A 19,208-nucleotide genomic window follows, 5' to 3' on the forward strand; every position below is an offset into this window, starting at 1 on the left:
GACTTACTTCACTCTGTATGACAGATTCTAGGTCCATCCACCTCACTGCAAATAACTCAATTTTGGTTTTTTTTTATGGCTGAGAAATAGTCCATTTTATATACATGCCACATCTTCTTTATCCATTCATCTGTCGATGGGCACTTAGGTTGCTTCCATGTCCTGGCTATTGTAAATAGTGCTGCAGTGAACATCGTGGTACATGTCTCTTTTTGAATTATGGTTTTCTCAGGGTATATGCCGAGTAGTGGGATTGCTGGGTCATATGGTACTTCTATTTTTAGTTTTTTAAGGAACCTCCATACTGTTTTCCATAGTGGTTGTATCAATTTACATTCCCACCAACAGTGCAGGAGGGTTCCCTTTTCACCACACCCTTTCCAGCAGTTATTGTTTAGTGATGTTGAGCATTTTTTCATGTACCTCTTGGCCATCTTGTCTTCCTTGGTGAAATGTCTGTTTAGGTCGTCTGCCCGTTTTTAACTGGATTGTTTGTTTCTTTGATAATGAGCTCCATGAGCTGTTTGTATATTTGGAGATTAATCCTTTGTTTGTTGTTTCATTTGCAAATATTATTTCCCATTCTGAGGGTTGTCTTTTTGTCTTGTTTATGGTTTCTTTTGCTGTGCAAAAGCTTTTAAGTTTAATTAAGTCCCATTTGTTTATTTTTGTTTTTATTTCCTTTATTCTAGGAGGTGGGTCAAAAAAGATCTTCCTGTGGTTTATGTCGAAGAGTGTTTTTCCTATGTTTTCCTCTAAGAGTTTTATAGTGTCTGGCCTTACATCTACGTCCTTAATCCTTCTGGAGTTTATTTTTGTGTATGATGTTAGGGAGTGTTCTAATTTCATTCTTTCACATGTAGCTGTCCAGCTTTCCCAGCACAACTTTTTGAAGAGGATGTCTTTCCTCCATTGTATATTCTCACCTCCTTTGTCGTAAATTAGGTGCCCATATGTGCATGGGTTTAACTCTGGGAATTCTATCCTGTACCATTGATCTATATTTCTGTTTTTGTGCCAGTACCATACTGCCTTCATTACTGTAGCTTTGTAGTATAGTCTGAAATCAGGGAGCCTGATTCCTCCAACTCTGGTTTTTTTTCTCAAGATTGCTTTGGCTCTTCGGGGTCTTTTGTGTTTCCATACGAATTGTAAACTTTTTTGTTCTAATTCTGTGAAGAATGCCACTGGTAGTTTGCTAGGGATTGCACTGAATTTGTAGATTGCTTTGGGTCATATAGTCATTTTCACAATATTGATTCTTCCAATCCAAGAACATGGTATATTTTTCCATCTGTTTATGTCATCTTTGATTTCTTTCATCAGTGTTTTGTAGTTTTCTGAGTACAAGTCTTTTGCCTCCTTAGGCAGGTTTATTCCTAGGTATTTTATTCTTTTTGTTGCAGTGGTAAATGGGAGTGTTTCCTTAATTTCTCTTTCTGATTTTTCGTTGTTGGTGTATAGGAATGCCAGAGATTTCTGTGCATTAATTTTTTATCCTGCAACGTTACCAAATTCATTGATTAGTTCTAGTAGTTTCCTGGTGGCATCTTTAGGTTTTTCTATGTATAGTATCATGTCATCTGCAAACAGTGACAGTTTTACTTCTTCTTTTCCAATTTGTATTCCTTTTATGTCTTTTTCTTCTCTGATTGCTGTGGCTAGGACTTCCAAAACTATGTTGAATAAGAGTGGCGAGAGTGGACATCCTTGCCTTGTTCCTGATCTTAGTGGAAATGCTTTCACCATTGAGTATGATGCTTGCTGTGGGTTTATCATATATGGCCTTTATTATGTTGAGGTAGGTTCCCTCTCTCCCCATTTTCTGGAGAGTTTTTATCATAAATGGGTGTTGAATTTTGTTGAAAGCTTCTTTTGCATCTATTGAGATGATCATATGGTTTTTGTTCCTTAATTTGTTAATATGGTGTGTCACATTGATTGATTTGTGTATATTGAAGAATCCTTGCATCCCTGGGATAAATCCCACTTGATCATGGTGTGTGATCTTTTTAATGTGCTGTTGGATTCTGTTTGCTAGTATTTTGTTGAGGATTTTTGCATCTATGTTCATCAGTGATACTGGTCTATAATTTTCTTTTTTTTGTGATACCTTTTTCTGGTTTTGGTATCAGGGTGATGGTGGCTTTGTAGAAAGAATTTGGGAGTGTTTCTCCCTCTGCAATTTTTTGGAAGCGTTTGAGAAGGATCAGTGTTAGCTCTTCTCTAAATGTTTGATAAAATTCACCAGTGAAGCCATCAGGTCCTGGACTTTTGTTTGTTGGAAGATTTTTAATTATGGTTTCAATTTCATTATTTGTGATAGGTCTGTTTATATTTTCTAATTCTTCCTGGTTCAGTCTTGGAAACTTGTACCTTTCCAAGAATTTGTCCATTTCTTCATGGTTGTCCATTTTATTGGCATATAGTTGTTTGTAGTAGTCTCGTATAATCCTTTGTATTTCTGCAGTGTCTGTTGTGATTTCTCCTTTTTCATTTCTAATTTTGTTGATTTGCATCCTCTCCCTTTTTTTCTTGATTAGTCTGGCTAAGGCTTTATCAGTTCTTTATCAAAAAGAACCAGCTTTTAGTTTTATTGATCTTTGCTATTGTTTTCTTCATTTCTTTTTCATTTATTTCTGATTTGATCTTTATGATTTCTTTCCTTCCACTGACTTTGGGTTTTCTTTGTTCTTCTTTCTCTGGTGGTTTTAAGTGTAGGGTTTGATTGTTTATTTGAGATTTTTCTTGTTTCTTGAGTTGAGATTGAATTGCTATAAACTTCTCTCTTAGAACTGCTTTTGCTGCATCCTATAGGTTTTGTGTCATTTTGTTTTGTTGTCATTTGTTTCTATGTATTTTTAAATTTCTTCTTTGATTTCTTCAGTGATCTCTTGGTTATTTAGTAGTGCACTGTTTAGCCTCCATGTATTTGTGTTTTTACAGTTTATTTACTGCAGTTGATTTCCAATCTCATAGCGCTGTGGTCAGAAAAGATGCTTGATATGATTTCAGTTCTCTTAAATTTTCTGAGGCTTGATTTGTGACCCAAGATGTGATCTATCCTGGATAATGTTCTGTGTGCACTTGAGAAGAAAGTGTATTCTGTCACTTTTGGGTGGAATGTTCTATAAATATCAATTAAATCTACCTGGTTTATTGTATAATTTAAAGCTTGTGTTTCCTTATTTATTTTCTGTCTGGATGATCTGTCCATTGGTTTAAGTGGGGTGTTAAAGTCCCCCACTATTATTGTGTTAGTGTTGATTTCTCCTTTCATGGTGTTAGCATTTGCCTTATGTATTGAGGTGCTCCTATGTTGGGTGCATAAACATTTATAATTGTTATATCTTTTTCTTGGATTGATCCTTTGATCATTATGTAGTGTCCCTCCTTATCTCTTGTAACAGTCTTTATTTTAAAGTCTATTTTGTCTGATACGAGTATTGCTACTCCAGCTTTCTTTTGATTTCCATTTGCCTGGAATATCTTTTTTTATCCCTTCACTTTCAGTCTGTATGAGTCCCTAGGTCTGAAGTGGATCTCTTGTAGACAGCATATATATGTGTCTTGTTTTTGTATCCATTCAGCCAGTCTGTGTCTTTTGGTTGGGGCATTTAATCCATTTACATTCAAGGTTATTATCGATATGTATGTTCCTATCACCATTTTCTTAATTCTTTTGGGTTTGTTTTTGTGGGTCTTTTTCTTCTCTTGTGTTTCCTGCCTAGAGAAGTTTCTTTAGCATTTGTTGTAAAGCTGGTTTGGTGGTGCTGATTTCTCTTAGCTTTTGCTTGTCTGAATAGCTTTTGACTTCTCCATCCAATCTGAATGAGATCCTTGCTGGGTAGAGTAATCTTGATTGTAGGTTTTTCTCTTTCCTCACCTTAAGTATATTCTTTTTGTTTTACTTAAGAGAAAAAAACTGTGTGATTTATTAACATATTAAAGCTATAAACCTATTAATGAAAATTTCAAGCAAATCTTCCTTAATTTACGTTTTGGGAGAATTTGTTTGAATGAACAGGGTAAGACAGAACTGCATTCATTTTTTTTTAACATCTTTATTGCAGTATAATTGCTTTACACTGGTGTGTTAGTTTCTGCTTTTTAACAAAGTGAATCAGTTATACATATGCATATGTCCCCATAGTCTTCCCTCTTGCATCTCTCTCCCTCACACCCTCCCTATCCCACCCCTCTAGGTGGTCACAAAGCATGGAGCTGATCTCCCTATGCTATGCGACTGCTTCCCACTAGCTATCTGTTTTACATTTGGTAGTGTATATATGTCCATGCCTCTCTCTCACTTTGTTGCAGCTTACCCTTCCCCCTCCCTATATCGTCAAGTCCATTCTCTAGTAGGGCCGTGTCTTTATTCCTGTCTTGCCCCTAGGTTCTTCATGACCTATTTTTTTTCCTTAGATTCCATATATATGTGTCAGCATACAGTATTTCTTTTTCTCTTTCTGATTTACTTCACTCTGTATAACAGACTCTAGGTCCATCCACCTCACTATAAATAACTCAACTTTGTTTCTTTTCATGGCTGAGTAATATTCCATTGTATATATGTGCCATATCTTCTTTATCCATTCATCTGTTGATGGACACTTAGTTTTCTTCCATGTTCTGGCTATTGTAAATAGAGCTGCAATGAACATTTTGGTACATGACTCTTTTTGAATTATGGTTTTCTCAGGGTATATGCCCAGTAGTGGGATTGCTGGGTAGTATGGTAGTTCTATTTGTAGTTTTTTAAGGAACCTCCATACTGTTTTCCATAGTGGCTGTATCAACTTACATTCCCACCAACAGTGCAAGAGTGTTCCGTTTTCTCCACACCCTCTCCAACATTTATTGTTTCTAGATTTTTTGATGATGGCCATTCTGACCAGTGTGAGATGATATCTCATTGTAGTTTTGATTTGCATTTTTCTAATGATTAATGATGTTGAGCATTCTTTCATGTGTTTGTTGGCAATCTGTATATCTTCTTTAGAGAAATGTTTATTTAGGTCTTCTGCACATTTTTGGATTGGGTTGTTTGTTTTTTTGTTATTGAGCTGCATGAGCTGCTTGTAAATTTTGGAAATTAATCCTTTGTCAGTTGCTTCATTTGCAAATATTTTCTCCCATTCTGAGGGTTGTCTTTTGGTCTTGTTTATGGTTTCCTTTGCTGTGCGAAAGCTTTGAAGTTTCATTAGGTCCCATTTGTTTATTTTTGTTTTTATTTCCATTACTCTAGGAGGTGGGTCAAAAAGGATCTTGCTGTGATTTATGTCATAGAGTGTTCTGCCTATGTTTTCCTCTAAGAGTTTGATAGTTTCTGACCTTACATTTAGGTCTTTAATCCATTTTTTGTTTATTTTTGTGTATGGTGTTAGGGAGTGTTCTAATTCCCTACTTTTACATGTACCTGTCCAGTGTTCCCAGCACCACTTATTGAAGAGGCTGTCCCTTCTCCACTGTACATTCCTGCCTCCTTTATCAAAGATAAGGTGACCATATGTGTGTGGGTTTATCTCTGGGCTTTCTATCCTGTTCCATTGATCTATATTTCTGTTTTTGTGCCAGTACCATACTGTCTTGATTACTGTAGCTTTGTAGTATAGTCTGAAGTCAGGGAGCCTGATTCCTCCAGCTCCATTTTTTGTTCTCAGGATTGCTTTGGCTATTCATGGTCTTTTGTGCTTCCATACAAATTGTGAAATTTTTTGTTTTAGTTCTGTGAAAAATGCCAGTGGTAGTTTGATAGGGATTGCATTGAATCTGTAGATTGCTTTGGGTAGTAGAGTCATTTTCACAACGTTGATTCTTCCACTACAAGAACATGGTATATCTGTCCATCTATTTGTATCATCTTTAATTTCTTTCATCAGTGTCTTATAATTTTCTGCATACAGGTCTTTTGTCTCCTTAGGTAGGTTTATTCCTAGATATTTTATTATTTTTGTAGTAGTGGTAAATGAGAGAGTTTTCTTAATATCCCTTTCAGATTTTTCATCCTTAGTGTATAGGAATGCAAGATATTTCTGTGCATTAATTTTGTATCCCGCTACTTTACCAGATTCATTGATTAGCTCTAGTAGTTTTCTGGTAGCATCTTTAGGATTCTCTATGTATAGTATCATGTCATCTGCAAACAGTGACAGCTTTACTTCTTCTTTTCCGATTTGGATTCCTTTTATTTCCTTTTCTTCTCTGATTGCTGTGGCTAAAACTTCCAAAACTATGTTGAATAATAGTGGTGAGAGTGGGCAACCTTGTCTTGTTCCTGATCTTAGAAGAAATGGTTTCAGTTTTTCACCATTGAGGATGATGTTGGCTGTAGGTTTGTCATACATGGCCTTTATTATGTTTAGGAAAGTTCCCTCTATGCCCATTTTCTGGAGGCTTTTTATCATAAATGAGTGTTGAATTTTGTCAAAAGCTTTCTCTGCATCTATTGAGATGATCATATGGTTTTTCTCCTTCAATTTGTTAATATGGTGTATCACATTGATTGATTTGCTTATATTGAAGAAACCTTGCATTCCTGGGATAAACCCCACTTGATCATGGTGTATGATCCTTTTAATGTTCTGTTGGTTATTCTGTTTGCTAGTATTTTGTTGAGGATTTTTACATCTATGTTCATCAGTGATATTGGCCTGTAGTTTTCTTTCTTTGTGACATCTGTGTCTGGTTTTGGTACCAGGGTGATGGTGGCCTTGTAGAAAGAGTTTGGGAGTGTTCCTCCCTCTGCTATATTTTGGAAGAGTTTGAGAAAGATAGGTGTTAGCTCTTCTCTAAATGTTTGATAGAATTCGCCTGAGAAGCCATCTGGGTCTGGGCTTTTGTTTGTTGGAAGACTTTAAATCACAGTTTCAATTTCAGTGCTTGTGATTGGTCTGTTCACATTTTCTATTTCTTCCCGGTTCAATCTCAGAAGGTTGTGCATTTCTAAGAATTTGTCCATTTCTTCCAGGTTGTCCATTTTATTGGCATATACTTGCTTGTAGTAATCTCTCATGGTCCTTTGTATTTCTGCAGTGTCAGTTGTTGCTTCTCCTTTTTTATTTCTAATTCTATTGATTTGAGTCTCCCTATTTTCTTTATGAGTCTGGGTAATGGTTTATCAATTTTGTTTGTCTTCTCAAAGAACCAGCTTTTAGTTTTATTGATCTTTGCTATTGTTTTCTTCATTTCTTTTTCATTTATTTCTGATTTGATCTTTATGATTTCTTTCCTTCTGCTAACTTTGGGGGTTTTTTTGTTCTTCTTTCTCTATTTGCTTTAGGTGTAAGGTTAGGTTGTTTATTTGAGACGTTTCTTGTTTCTTAAGGTAGGATTGTACTGCTATAAATTTCCCTCTTAGAACTGCTTTTGCTGCATCCTATAGGTTTTGGGTCATCATGTTTTCATTGTCATTTGTTTCTAGGTATTTTCTGATTTCCTCTTTGATTTCTGCAGTGATCTCTTGGTTATTAAGTAGTGTATTGTTTAGCCTCCATGTGTTTGTAGTTTTTACAGATTTTTTCCTGTAATTGATATCTAGTCTCATAGGGTGTGTTTGGAAAAGATACTTGATACGATTTTAATTTTCTTAAATTTGCCAAGGCTTGATTTGTAACCCAAGATATGATCTATCCTAGAGAATGTTTCAGGGGCACTTGAGAAGATTGTGTATTCTGTTGTTTTTGGATGGAATGTCCTATAAATATCAATTAAGTCCATCTTGTTTAATTTATCATTTAAAGCTTGTGTTTCCTTATTTATTTTCATTTTGGATGATCTGTCCATTGGTGAAAGTGGGTGTTACAGTCCCCTACTATGATTATGTTACTGTCAATTTTCCCTTTTATGGCTGTTTGTATATGCTTTATGTACTAAGGTGCCCCTATGTTGGGTGCATAAATATTTACAATTGTTATATCTTCTTGGGTTGATCCCATGATCATTATGTAATGTCCTTCTTTGTCTCTTATAATAGTCTTTGTTTTAAAGTCTATTTTGTCTGATATGAGAATTGCTACTCCAGCTTTCTTTGATTTCCATTTGCATGGATTATCTTTTTCCATCCCCTCACTTGCAGTCTGTATGTGTCACTAGGTCTGAAGTGGGTCTCTTGTAGACAGCGTATGTAGAGGTCTTGCTTTTGTATTCATTCAGTCAGTGTATGTGTTTTGGTTGGAGGATTTAATCCATTTACATGTAAGGTAATTATCGATATGTACGTTCCTATTACTATTTTCTTAATTGTTCTGGCTTTGTTATTGTAGGTCTTTTCCTTTTCTTCTGTTTCCTGCCTAGAGAAGTTCTTTTAGCATTTGTTGTAAAGCTGGTTTGGTGGTGTTGAATTCTCTGAACTTTTGCTTGTCTGTAAAGGTTTTAATTTCTCCGTCAAATCTGAATGAGATCCTTGCTGGGTAGAGTAATCTTGGTGGTAGGTTTTTCTCCTTCATCACTTTAAATATGTCATACCACTCCCTCTGGCTTCTAGAGTTTCTGCTGAAAGACCAGCTGTTAACCTTATGGGGATTCCCTTGTATGCTATTTGTTGTTTTTCCCTTGCTGCTTTTAGTATTCTTTATTTGTATTTAATTTTTGATAGTTTCATTAATATGTGTCTTGGCATGTTTCTCCTTGTATTTATCCTGCATGGGACTCTCTATGCTTCCTGGACTTGATTAACTATTTCCTTTCACATATTAGGGAAATTTTTAACTATAATCTCTTCAAATGTTTTCTCAGTCCCTTTCTTTTTCTCTTCTTCTTGGACCCGTATAATTCGAATGTTGGTGCATTTAATGTTGTCCCAGAGGTCTCTGAGACTGTCATCAATTCTTTTCATTCTTTTTTCTTTATTCTGTTCTGCAGTAGTTATTTCCACTATTTTACCTTCCAGGTCACTTATCCGTTTTTCTGCCTCTGTTATTCTGCTATTGATCACTTCTAGAGAATTTTTAATATCATGTATTTTGTTGTTTATCACTGTTTGTTTGCTCTGTAGTTCTTCTAGGTTCTTTTTAAACGTTTCTTGTATTTTCTCCATTGTATTTCCAAGATTTGGATCATCTTTACTATCATTATTCTGAATTATTTTTCAGGTAGACTGCCTATTTCCTCTTTACTTGTTAGGTCTGGTGGGTTTTTACCTTGCTCCTTCATCTTCTGTGTGTTTCTCTGTCTTCTCATTTTGCTTAACTGACTGTGTTTGGGGTCTCTGTTTTGCAGGTTGCAAGTTCGTGGTTCCCGTTGTTTTTGGTGTCTGTCCCCAGTGGCTAAGGTTAGTTTAGTGGGTTTTGTAGGCTTCCTCGTGGAGGGGACTATTGCCTGTGTTCTGGTGGATGAGGCTAGATCTTGTCTTTCTGGTGGGCAGGTCCACGTCTGGTGGTGTGTTTTGAGGTGTCTGTGGCCTTATTATGGTTTTAGGCAGCCTATCTGCTAATGGATGGGGTTGTGTTCCTGTCTTGGTAGTTGTTTGGCATAGGGTGTCCAGCACTGTAGCTTGTTGGTCGTTGAGTGGAGCTCGGTCTTGGTGTTGAGATGGAGATCTCTTGGAGATTTTTGCTGTTTGATATTATGTGGAGCTGGGAGGTCTGTTGTGGACCAGTGTCCTGAACTTGGCTCTCCCACCTCAGAGACACAGCCCTGACGTCTGGCTGGAGCACCGAGAGCCTTTCATCCACACGGCTCAGAATAAAAGGGGGAAAAAAGGGAAAGAAAGAAAGAAGAAGGTAAAATAAAATAAAATAAAGTTATTAAAATAAAAAATAATTTTGTTAAGTAATAAAAACATAAAAAAGAAAGTAGAGAGCAACCAAACCAAAAAACAAATCCACCAATGATAAAAAGTGCTAAAAACTATACTAAAAAAAAAAAAAAAATGGACACACAGAACCCAGGACAAATGGTAAAAACAAAGCTATACAGACAAAATCACAGACAGAAGTATATGCATACACCCTCACAAAAAGAGAAAAGGGGGGAAAAAATACATATATCATTTCTCCCAAAGTCCATCTCCTCAATTTGGAATGATTTGTTGTCTATTCAGGTATTCCACAGATGCAGGGTATATCAAGTTGAATGTGGAGGTTTAATCCACTGCTCCTGAGGCTGCTGGGAGAAATTTCCCTTTCTCTTTGTTCACACAGTTCCTGGGGTTCAGCCTTGGATTTGGACCTGCCTCTGCGTGTAGGTCGCCTGAGGGCATTTGTTCTTCGCTCAGACAGGACGGCGTTAAAGGAGCAGCTGATTTGGGAGCTGTGGCTCACTCAAGCCGGGGGGGAGGGAGGGGCACGCAATGTTGGGCGAGCCTGCGGCAGCAGAGGCCAGCGTGATGTTGCACCAGCCCGAGGCGTGCTGTGTGTTCTCCCGGGGAAGTTGTCCCTGGATCACGGGACCCTGGCAGTGGCGGGCTGCACAGGCTCCCGGGAGGGGAGGTGTGGATGGTAACCTGTGCTCGCACACAGCCTTCTTGGTGGCTGCAGCAGCTGCCTTAGCGTCTCATGCCCGTCTCTGGGGTCCGCGCTTTTAGCCGCGGCTCGTGCCTGTCTCTGGCACTCCGTTAAGCTGTGCTCTTAATCCCCTCTCCTCGCGCACCGGGAAACAAAGAGGCAAATAAAAGTCTCTTGCCTCTTTGGCAGCTCCAGTCTTTTCCCGCACTCTCTCCCGGCTAGCTGTGGCGCACTAGCCCCCTTCAGGCTGTCTTCATGCCGCCAACCCCAATCCTCTCCCTGGGATCCAACCGAAGCTCGAGCCTCAGCTCCCAGCCCCCGTCCATCCCGACGGGTGAGCAGACAAGCCTCTCGGGCTGGTGAGTGCCGGTCAGCACCGATCCTCTGTGCAGGAATCTCTCTGCTTTGCCCTCAGCACCCCTGTTGCTGCATTGTCCTCCATGGCTCTGAAGCTTCCCCCTCCGCCACCCTCATTCTCTGCCCACGAAGGGGCTTCCTAGTGTGTGGAAACTTTTCCTGCTTCACAGCTCCCTCCCAGTGGTGCCAGTACTGTCCCTATTCTTTTGTCTCTGTTTTTTCTTTTTTTCTTTTTCCCTACCCAGGTACGTGGGGAGTTTCCTGCCCTTTGGGAGGTCTGAGGTCTTCTGCCAGCGTTCAGTAGGTGTTCTGTAGGAGTTGTTCCACGTGTAGATGTATTTCTGATGTATCTGTGGGGAGGAAGGTGACCTCCGTGTCTTACTCTTCTGCCATCTTGAAGCTCCTCTCCTCATTCTCCTTACGTATATTCTGCCACTGCCTTCTGGACTGCAGAGTTTCCTTTGAAAAATCGGTTGATAACCTATGGGGATTCCTTTGTGTGTTATTTTTTGTTTTTCCCTTTCTGCTTTTAATATTTTTTCTTTGAATTTAATTTTTGTTAGTTTGATTAGCATGTGTCTTGGTGTGTTTTTCCTAGGGTTTATTCTGTATGGAACTCTCTGTGCTTCCTGGACTTGGGTGACTATTTCCTTTCCCATGTTAGGGAAGTTTTCAACTATAATCTCTTCAACTATTTTCTCAGACCCTTTCTTTTTCTCTTCTTCTTCTGGGACCCCTCCAGTTTGAATGTTCGTGCATCTAGTGCTGCTCCAGAGGTCTCTGAGATTGTCCTCAATTCTTTTCATCCTTTTTTCTTTATTCTGCTCCTTGCAGGTATTTCCATCATTTTGTCTTCCAGCTCACTTATCCGTTCTTCTGCCTCAGTTATTCTGCTGTTGATTCCTTCTAGTGTATTTTTCATTTCAGTCATTGTGTTGTTCATCTCTGTTTGTTTGTTCTTTAGTTCTTCTAGATCTTGTTAAACATTTCTTGTATTTTCTCAATCCGTGCCTCCATTCTATTTCCAAGATTCTGGATCATCTTTACTATCATTGCTCTGAATTCTTTTTCAGGTAGATTGCCTTTTTTCTCTTCATTTATTTGGTCTTGTAGGTTTTTACCTTGCTCCTTCATCTGTGACATCCTTTTTTCTGTCTCTTTTTTTTTGTTATGAGTGGGATTTTGTTCCTGTCTTACTGATTGTTTGGCCTGAGGCTTTCAACAGTGGAGTTTGTAGGCTATTGTGTAGAGCTAAGTTTTGGTGCTGAGATGAGGAACTTTGTGAGACCTCATTCTGATGACTATTCCCTGGGGTCTGAGGTTCTCTGTTTGTCCAGTGGTTTGGACTCAGAGCTCCCACCGCAGGAGCTTCAGCCTGACCCCCGGCTCGTGAACTAAGATCCTGCAAGTTGTGTGGGATGGCCAAAAAAAAAAAAATAGAATAACAAAGTAAAAAAAAATTAGATTAGGAAACTGACAGATATGTTAGAAAGAATATAAAAATAAAAATACAGATGAATCAACAACCGGAAGGTACATCAGTACCACAATAGTAAAAAAGAGGAGGAGGGAAGAGAAAAATAAATAAATAAAGGAAAAGGCCTTGGCTGTGGAGGGCAGGGCCTAAGCAAGGACAAGGTTTGGGCGGTGGGTAGGGCCAATGCTCAGGACCCACAGGGCTGGAAAAGGCCCTGGGGGCTGTGGAGGGTGGGGCTTAGGCTCAAGGAACAGAAGGGGCCCAGGTGTGCCCCCCACCCCTGGTCTCAGAGAACAGGGGACCTCACCTGGGAGGCCAGCAGACTTCCTGGGCCTCAGTGGGTGGGGCAGACGCCCTCCTCTCCTCTCCTGCTCCTCCGGTCTGGGAGGGCTCCTCCTGCCTGCCTCTCCTGATCTCCCCAGCCTCCCTCCTATGCCCCCAGTGGTGGGGGGCAGCCTTGGAGTGCAGGGAACCAGCCTAGGAGCTCAGCAGGCTCCCCAGGCCCGAGTGGCCAGGGCAATTGCCCTCCGCACCTCTCCCACTCCTCCCAGATGCCTCCTCCCACCTGCCTCTCCTGATCTCTCCAGCCTCCTTCTTATGGCCCCAGGACCCACGTGGCCTTGATGGGGCTTTGGAGAGGGGGTACCGGCTTGGGAGCTCAGCAGGCTCCCTGGAGGGCCAGGCGATCGCCCTCTACTCCTCTCCTGCTCTTCCTGGAGAGTCCCTCCTGCCTGCCTCTCCTGATCTCCCTGGTCTCAGGGGCACCGATCCTGTCTGGCCTCCACTTCTGCTCCCCCCTCAGTCCCCCCACATCCTACTGGTTCACTTGGGGGTTCCTCCCATCTCCTTGGGCATCAGAGTCCCCCACTGGTGGCTGGTAGGTGCCCTAATCATGGGGAGATGCTAACTCCGCGTCTTCCCACACCGCCATCTTCATTCTATCACTTTTGTTTCTGTGGAGAGAGGAAAAAGAAATCGCAGTTTGTAAAAACCCTTTGAAGAACATTTTGATCATCATCGTAACCAATACATCCTTGAAAATCATTTCTAATTATATTAATTTCTCCTACATACCAGAAATTGGGTTCAACATAAGAAATATGTTGACACAAAAGTTTCCAAAAAATTTAAGAGCCTCAAGAAAGGAAACTTGAGCACTTCTGTTGGCTTGGTTCTTAGTGGATTGTGTGCTGTCATAAGGGCCAGGACCATGTCTGTTTTATTCGTCACCTTATCCCCAGCTTCTAGCACAGTACTTGGCAGGTAGTAGCTGCTCCATCAGTACCTATTGGCTGAGGAAATAATGAAATCCTGGTCTCTGAAGGAGTTACATAGAGGTTAGGACCACCTGGTGGAGATAGTATTGAAACAGTCATGAGTTAGGCAGCTAATGGGGCCTGATGATGCTTATGGTGTCTTCTTACTTTGATTCTATAATTCCTTATTCTACGATAAGTTTAAAAAAACCTCGCCATTTACATAGGCTTAAAAAAATGTCCATGATAATATAATCAGTTACGCTGACTCAGAGTCACACACACAAAGTTTTTTTTTTAATGAATTATTTTTTTGTTGCATTGGGTCTTGCTGTGTGTGGGCTTTATCTAGTTGCAGCGAGCGGGGACTACTCTTTGTTGCAGTGCACAGGCTTCTTGTTGCGCTGGCTTCCCTTGTTGCAGAGCACAGGCTCTAGGCGCATGAGCTTCAGTAGTTGTGGCACGTGGGCTCAGTAGTTGTGGTGCACGCGCTTAGTTGCTCCGCAGCATGTGGGATCTTCCCGGGCCAGGGCTTGAACCCATGTCCCCTGCGTTGGAAGGCAGATTCTTAACCACTGCACCACCAGGGAAGTCCACAAACTGTTAACTGAAGGTTCATCTCAGCCTGGGCTGGAGCTAAGGATGGGGAGCATGGGGACACCTGACAGCTGATTTTTTTTTAAAGTTAGTTTATATATTTAAAAAAATTTATTTATTTACTTTTGGCTGAACTGGCTCTTTGGTGTGGCTCACAGGCTTCTCTAGTGCGGTATGTGGGCTTAGTTGCGGCGAAATGTGGGATCTTAGTTCCCCAACCAGGGATCGAACCTGGGCTCCCCCTGCATTGGGAGTGTGGAGTCTTAACCACTGGACCACCAGGGAAGTCCCTGACAGCTGATATTTTGCAAGTGCTTGTCTGGAACCAGTATTGCCTTAACAATGTTCACAGTGACGGTCATTCTCAAAGGCCCTCGGGGGTTGAACTCTCCATAATTTTCAAGATACTTGCTCTGACTTTTATATGTATTTTTACATATGTTTATTTTGATCCTATGATCTATTTTTTTAAAATTTCTTGAGTTAGAATTATCTTTCAACCGCCCCCCCCCCGCCCCCCAATCATGAAAAAGCATTACATTATTGCCTGGGTTTAAAAACCTTGTATTATATTTGAAACCATAGCAACTTCTGGACAGGGTTTAATTTCAGAGTTTTTGTGGGTACATTTGCTGTATTTTGTATTTCTTGTTGTGTTTCCCTTTCTTACAGCTGGTCTTGGAAGAACAGGGACCTTGATAGCCTGTTATGTCATGAAACACTACAGGTTTACACACGCGGAAATAATTGCTTGGATCAGAATATGCCGGCCCGGCTCTATTATAGGACCCCAGCAGCACTTCCTGGAAGAGTAAGTATAGTGTCTCCATTATCACATGATGTTCTTGTTCCCGATTATTTCTGCTGCTTGTTCCCAGGTTGTGGACTATGTCAAGCCCGTGGTTGTGAAATGGCTGCATTGTTAGAGAAGGCTGTACCTCTAATGGAACGTTGTTGATTTGACAGCTAATGCATTCTAACTTTGTACCTTTTATATTTCTTAGATCAGGTGAGAGTGAGGAGAAAATCACAGAGCCGTCTCTGCCTACCTTTTTTCTGTCATTTTTTATGTGTGATCTGGCTACAGTGCAATTTTCTTATGTCAGCCCACTTGGCACTTTTCATTCTTTTTTTTTGTTTGCACATCTAAAAGCAGAATGAGAAAAAACACACTACAGAGGTCAGTCCAGGATTTCGATGACATTGCCGCTCCTCTGACAACTAACTAAGCTGCTCATGTAGCTGCAGCTTATGAGTTACCAAGGAAGAAATAAAGAAGACTGGGTTTTAGTCCTGGCTATACCACTAACTAGCTTTATGACCATTATTTAGAAGAATACTTATAAATTCCTTCTTTCATCTGTTCACGTACTCATTCATTAACTGTCAAACCCCAGCCCGTAAGGCGGAGAGGTTTAACCTGTAAGAGTACAATCCTTTCTGATTTCCCCTTAAAATTTCAGAAATTACCATTAATTTACCCATTAACAAAATGAAGAGATGAAATTAGCACTAGCTGATTCAGGTCCAGCTCTAAAATCAATTGGTGATGTCTTATACTGAAATTTCATTTTTTTCTTTTTATTCTGGTGTGGATCTATATGGAATAGCATTCTTTTCCAGATAATTCCTTTCCCATTTAAATCATTTTATGTCGGTGAGAAACAAATGATCATGAATTTCATAGAAAGATGCTGTAAGCAAGTTTTAAGCATCTGAAATGGATAAAAGGATTTGAGCCTACTGAGCAGTTACTTTAATTGCCAATCCCAGAGGGAATAAGTGATAGGAAAAGACATGCTGAAACATGTGCAGTTATACCTTAGCTTAAAAGAATGAGGTGGAAGTGTAATGAATACACAAGGAAAAAATACCCAAGAACAGGATCATTAAGAAGACAAGTTCCTAGGTTTTTGGCCTGTGAGATACAAATAAAATAATTATATTATTTTAGAGCTTTCTTCTTGTCAGATTCTCTGCCAGAGGTTTCCATTATTATGCATTATGTGTGCCTACAGCATGGGACTTTGTGCTGTGTATCTGTCAGGGGCTTGTTGTACTAATTACTTACTAAAGTTGGATAAATGGCCTTAGGGTTAGAAAACAAAAAAACATTCCTAAACCTGGATCTTTAAGCCATCTCTTAAAATCATTGTTTGGAAGAATGTTCATTCATTAGGTACCTACCGAATACTCACCTTGCCCCTGGCTCTCTGCTAGGTACAGTTCACAAGGTGAGGAGATTTTCCTGAGAACACCACTGGTCAAATTCACTTAGATGTCTCAGGCCACCAGATGCCACAACCCTCCCACTTCATGCCTGCATACTCCTCCTTCCTACTCCCTACTCTGCCTTCTCTCTCTGCCATGTCTCAAAATAATAACAGAAGAAATTAGGGTTATGAGGCAAAGGCATTCTAAGTTGAAGACTTTTTCATTTATAGATACTTAAGCGGCAAAACTTAGGTTATTTACTTAGGTGTGAGTCAATGCTGTAGTTTTCTACTGTCTGTGAATCTGAGGTGCAGGAATGACTTCCTTATATAACGAGATATTAAAATCAGTTATTACTAATGTTTAGGTCAGAACCTTCCTGAAGCCAGGTTCTCGATCTGAGGCACTATACCTTCTATATTTTGCAGTATTTCCTATAGAGCCATTTCTATGGAGAAAGGTCTGCATTACTCATGGGCTTTCACAGGCTTTTCTGATTGCCTCTTTCTAGGTATCGGTCTATGGCCTAATTTACTTTATGCCTCTAAGTGGCACCAGACGTAGTATTTTGCTTTACTTAATTGTGTACACTTATTTTGTTTTCTCCTTCTCTCCTATTTTCCTTATTCAAGACTGTGTCTTTTGCAAATATTTTCTCCCATTCTGAGGGCTGTCTTTTCATGCTTTGCGATGACCTAGAGGGGTGGGATAAGGAGGGTGGGAGGGAGGCTCAAGAGGGAGGGGATATGGGGATATATGTATGCATATGGCTGATTTGTTGTACAACAGAAACTAACACAGTATTGTGAAGCAATTATACTCCAATAAAGATTTAAAAAAGCCCAACTCACTAAAAAAATAAAAAGAGACTATGTCTTGATGTACCTCATGGCAGAAGACATACTTTACTGTGTTAGTGACATTCATTCTTTCAACAGATGTATGTCAGGTGCACACTCTCTGCCAGGCAATGCTCCTGATCCTGAGGCTGCAACAGTGAATGCAACAGACGAGGTCCTTTCCTCCCAGGGTGTCAGTATCTCTAGTGGAAGGAACACACAATAAACAAGTGTATAAGTTTATATACAAGATGATTTCTGACAGGGACATGACAATAGAGGCCAGCAGCAGGGGAGGGGGATGACTGGTGGGGGAAAGCCGTTCTGGTTGGTGTGAAATAGTATCTTAATTTGTACTTTCCTGATGACTCATGATCTTGAACACCTTTTATATATGTATCTCCTTTGTGAGGTGTTTGGACCAAGTCTTTACCCAGTAAATATTTTTTTCTGTGGTAGTTCTTTATTTTTTAATTAAAAATATTTGTTGAAGTTAATATAAAACCATTATTTTTCACAGTACTATATACAGAGCTGATGTTGTTATTCTACAAATTATTTAATATTAGGGAAAGCAGTTAAGGTTGTATCTGGCAGCTTTACAAGAGCACTTTTGCTTTTCAGTGAGATTTTTTTTTTAATTGAGGCATGATGGACATAAGACATTATATTAGTTTCAGGTGTACAACATAATGATTCAATATTTGTATATATATTTTAGATATGAGTTCTTTGTCAGATGTATGTGCTGTATGTTTTTTAATGAGCAAAATAAAAAATTTTGCTGAAACTGATTTTTAAAAATTAACTTCTTATCCTGCAACCTTACTATTTTCATTCATTAGTTCTGGTAATTTTTTTTTTTTTTTCCTTTTTTCTCGTTGCTAAGATTTCCATTACAGTGTTAGTTAGAAGTGGTGAAAATGGACATCCTTGTCTTGTTCTCAGTCTTAGGGGGAAGGCATTCAGTCTTTCATCGTTAAGTATGACGTTAGCTGTGGGGTTTTCATAGATGACCTTTATCTGAATGAGGAAATTAGCTTCTCTTTTTAGTTTGAGAATTTTTATTAATAATGGGTTTTGAATTTTGTCAGTTTTTTTCTACCTTTATCAAGATAATCATAATCTTCTAATGTGAATTACATTGATTTTTGAATGTGGAGCTATGATGTGCATGATGTGCTATTATTTTTTCATATGGCTGGATTCAATATGCTAATATTTGTTAAGGATTTCTGTGTCTGTATTCATGAAGGACATTGGTATGTAATTTTCTTTTCTTGTACTACTTTGGTTAAGTTTTGGTATCAGGGTTATGCTGGCTTCATAAAACAAGTTGTGAAGCATTTCCTTTTCTATTTTCTTCGAAGAATCTATGTATAAGACAATATTGGATTTGAGGGGGTGGGATGGGAAATTAGGGGATAAGAGAGTCATTTGGAAATAAGGGCCTGGTTGACGTTGGATTACCTGGAAGTGTTGATCGTCTGGTGTGACAAAGGTAGACCAGGATGTGAGCCATGATGGGTTTTGTTCTGAAAAGCTTTTAGAGCCAGGTGGGTCATCAGTAGAGGCCAGAGGGTATGAGTCCTCTGATGACTTTCTACCCAGCAACTTCTGTGGTATGGTAACCAAGGTAGACCAGGATGTGAGCCATGATGGGTTTTGTTCTGAAAAGCTTTTAGAGCCAGGTGGGTCATCAGTAGAGGCCAGAGGGTATGAGTCCTCTGATGACTTTCTACCCAGCAACTTCTGTGGTATGGTAACCAAGGGGATGAGGGACCACTTGCTTAGGTGGGTAGCAGAGGAACATGAGGCACCAAGGTAGTCTCCGCTCCTCTGCAGAGCGGTGCTGTGGTCTGCTGGAGGAGGTGCTGGGTCACAGGGAGCCTGGGGGACTCTGGTGGTCAAGCACTTCTGTTCAGTTCCTTCCCTGACTTTTTCTAACCATCCTGCTGGGCAAGATTATTTAACATGCCTTTCTCTAACCATTCCAAACATGACCTCAAGCCTTCTTCCAAGC

The 19,208-nt window shown here is 39.8% G+C and overlaps 1 protein-coding gene across 1 annotated transcript in view; it reads left to right on the top strand.

Moving 5' to 3' along the window:
* The window catches only part of CDC14A (cell division cycle 14A), a 164,008-nt gene that overhangs the window by 116,530 nt on the left and 28,270 nt on the right, over positions 1-19,208 (top strand). The window contains exon 10 of the mRNA XM_065881245.1: positions 14,805-14,943. Within this exon, the coding sequence (XP_065737317.1) occupies positions 14,805-14,943 (139 nt within the window). The remainder of the gene's footprint in view (positions 1-14,804; positions 14,944-19,208) is intronic.

This window comes from Phocoena phocoena, chromosome 1 (genome assembly GCF_963924675.1).
Source record: "Phocoena phocoena chromosome 1, mPhoPho1.1, whole genome shotgun sequence".
NCBI lineage: Eukaryota > Metazoa > Chordata > Mammalia > Artiodactyla > Phocoenidae > Phocoena > Phocoena phocoena.